This window comes from Naegleria gruberi, assembly GCF_000004985.1.
Source record: "Naegleria gruberi genomic scaffold NAEGRscaffold_463, whole genome shotgun sequence".
In the NCBI taxonomy this organism is placed as follows: Eukaryota; Heterolobosea; class Eutetramitea; order Acrasida; family Naegleriidae; genus Naegleria; species Naegleria gruberi.
The window spans coordinates 207-1,751 of record NW_003163017.1 but is presented as its reverse complement, the minus strand read 5'-3'; the positions used below and the strand labels follow the sequence as shown (position 1 = coordinate 1,751).

The 1,545-nt window shown below is 34.0% G+C and overlaps 1 protein-coding gene across 1 annotated transcript; it reads right to left on the bottom strand.

The window, feature by feature from the left end:
* Window positions 1-964: 964 nt before the first annotated feature.
* On the bottom strand, window positions 965-1,267 carry NAEGRDRAFT_76784 (uncharacterized protein; the record flags this gene model as incomplete). The annotated part of the gene is made up of 1 exon (XM_002668257.1): window positions 965-1,267. The coding sequence occupies one exon, from the start codon at window positions 1,265-1,267 to the stop codon at window positions 965-967; it is 303 nt and encodes a 100-aa protein (XP_002668303.1).
* Window positions 1,268-1,545: the final 278 nt, after the last annotated feature.

Below are 1,545 nucleotides of genomic sequence, written 5' to 3'. Positions count from 1 at the left end.
ACTGGAAGAGTGAATGGTCCTGAGGATTTTGTCTTTCCACCAATGGTAATTGAGGTTGTAATTTCAGAGCCAGATTCAGTGGTGTCTCCTGGATCGGCTCCTACGTGGTCGAGAATGCACTCAATTGTGTAAATGTGAACTTCTGACATGTGTGTGGTTTTGTTTTTGAGTGGAAATTATGATCGGTGCCAAATGAGAATATTTATAGTGTGTTTCCAAAAACAAACAAAGAGTATTTCCAAATTTGATAAAAAAATTTGAACTAGTTTACAATTATTGAGAGAGAATTTCATAAATTTTTCCATAAAATAGGAAATTTGACAAGATAGAGCACTTCCACATTTTGTGTTTTTAATGCAATCTGTACATTTTCCATATATACTTGAGAATTTTAAGCAATTTTCCAACCATATCAATCTCCCAGTATCTTTAAATACAGCGGTGATTTGATTGCTAGTCCAAATAAAAGAATGAATATGAACTTGTTGCACCTATTATTGGTTCTAGTACTTATTGGAACAACTCTCGTTAGTTTCAGTGAAGCTGGTTGGTGTTGTGGAACGTGTGAGCTTAATTTTCGTATCGATGGTTGTAATTGTTGGTGCCTCCCTCTCTATATTGGTAATTATGTTTGCTGTTGGCAATAATGTGGCTAAAATACTTGGTGCTTCTTTCTCTACCATGCTTTATTTTCATTGGTAGACTGAAATATTGTAATAACTATTTATATTTATACAAATATGGGCGAATAAAAATTATCTCATTTTGTCCAATTTTAAATCATTTAGCAATTAAAATAGTTTTGTTTATTCTTCCATATTTCCAATCAGTATTATTGTCAACTGATTTCCCTTTTACATTTGGAACAAAAAATATTATTAATAACACGAATCTTTATTCACAATTCTTTGATCAAATCACAATGACTTCTCACATTCCAACCGTATGTTGGCAATTCTTCAATTTACCAATACATACCTCCATATGGCATAGTTGACCAAGTATTGAAGGCAGCACTACTTGCTTGCATATTTGCAAGAATTGGAATTGTGCTTGTTGCAGCAGAGGTGGCCAAATAAGGAGTGAAAGAGTTGGCACCCATGTAGGCATTGCTGTAGAGAGCAGGATTGTAAGCTCCAGTTGTGGCCATCCATGGAGTGGTTGCAGCGTTGAAGGCAGCATTGTAGGCACCATACCATTGAGCAGTGACGGTTTGATAGCTAGCAATCAGGAAGAGAGCAATTAGGAGAAGGATTAGTTTTCTCATTGTTTTGTTTTAATTGGTTTCTAATAATTTGGATTGATTATTGTAATAGTTTTTTGTGAATGATGAAAATGGAAATTATACAAGTGAAGATTACAGAACTTTTCATAAAAAGAAATTATTTGAAAGTGGAAAAGAAGGTATCTAGTTTACAGTATATAGTACTGCTTCAGTTAACGACTATATCTCGAAAGCATCAGATTTTTTCAGACATAATACCATAGACAGAAGTTCGTTTTCCAAAAAAAGTGTGTTTGCATCCCTAGGCTTCTTCAATATAT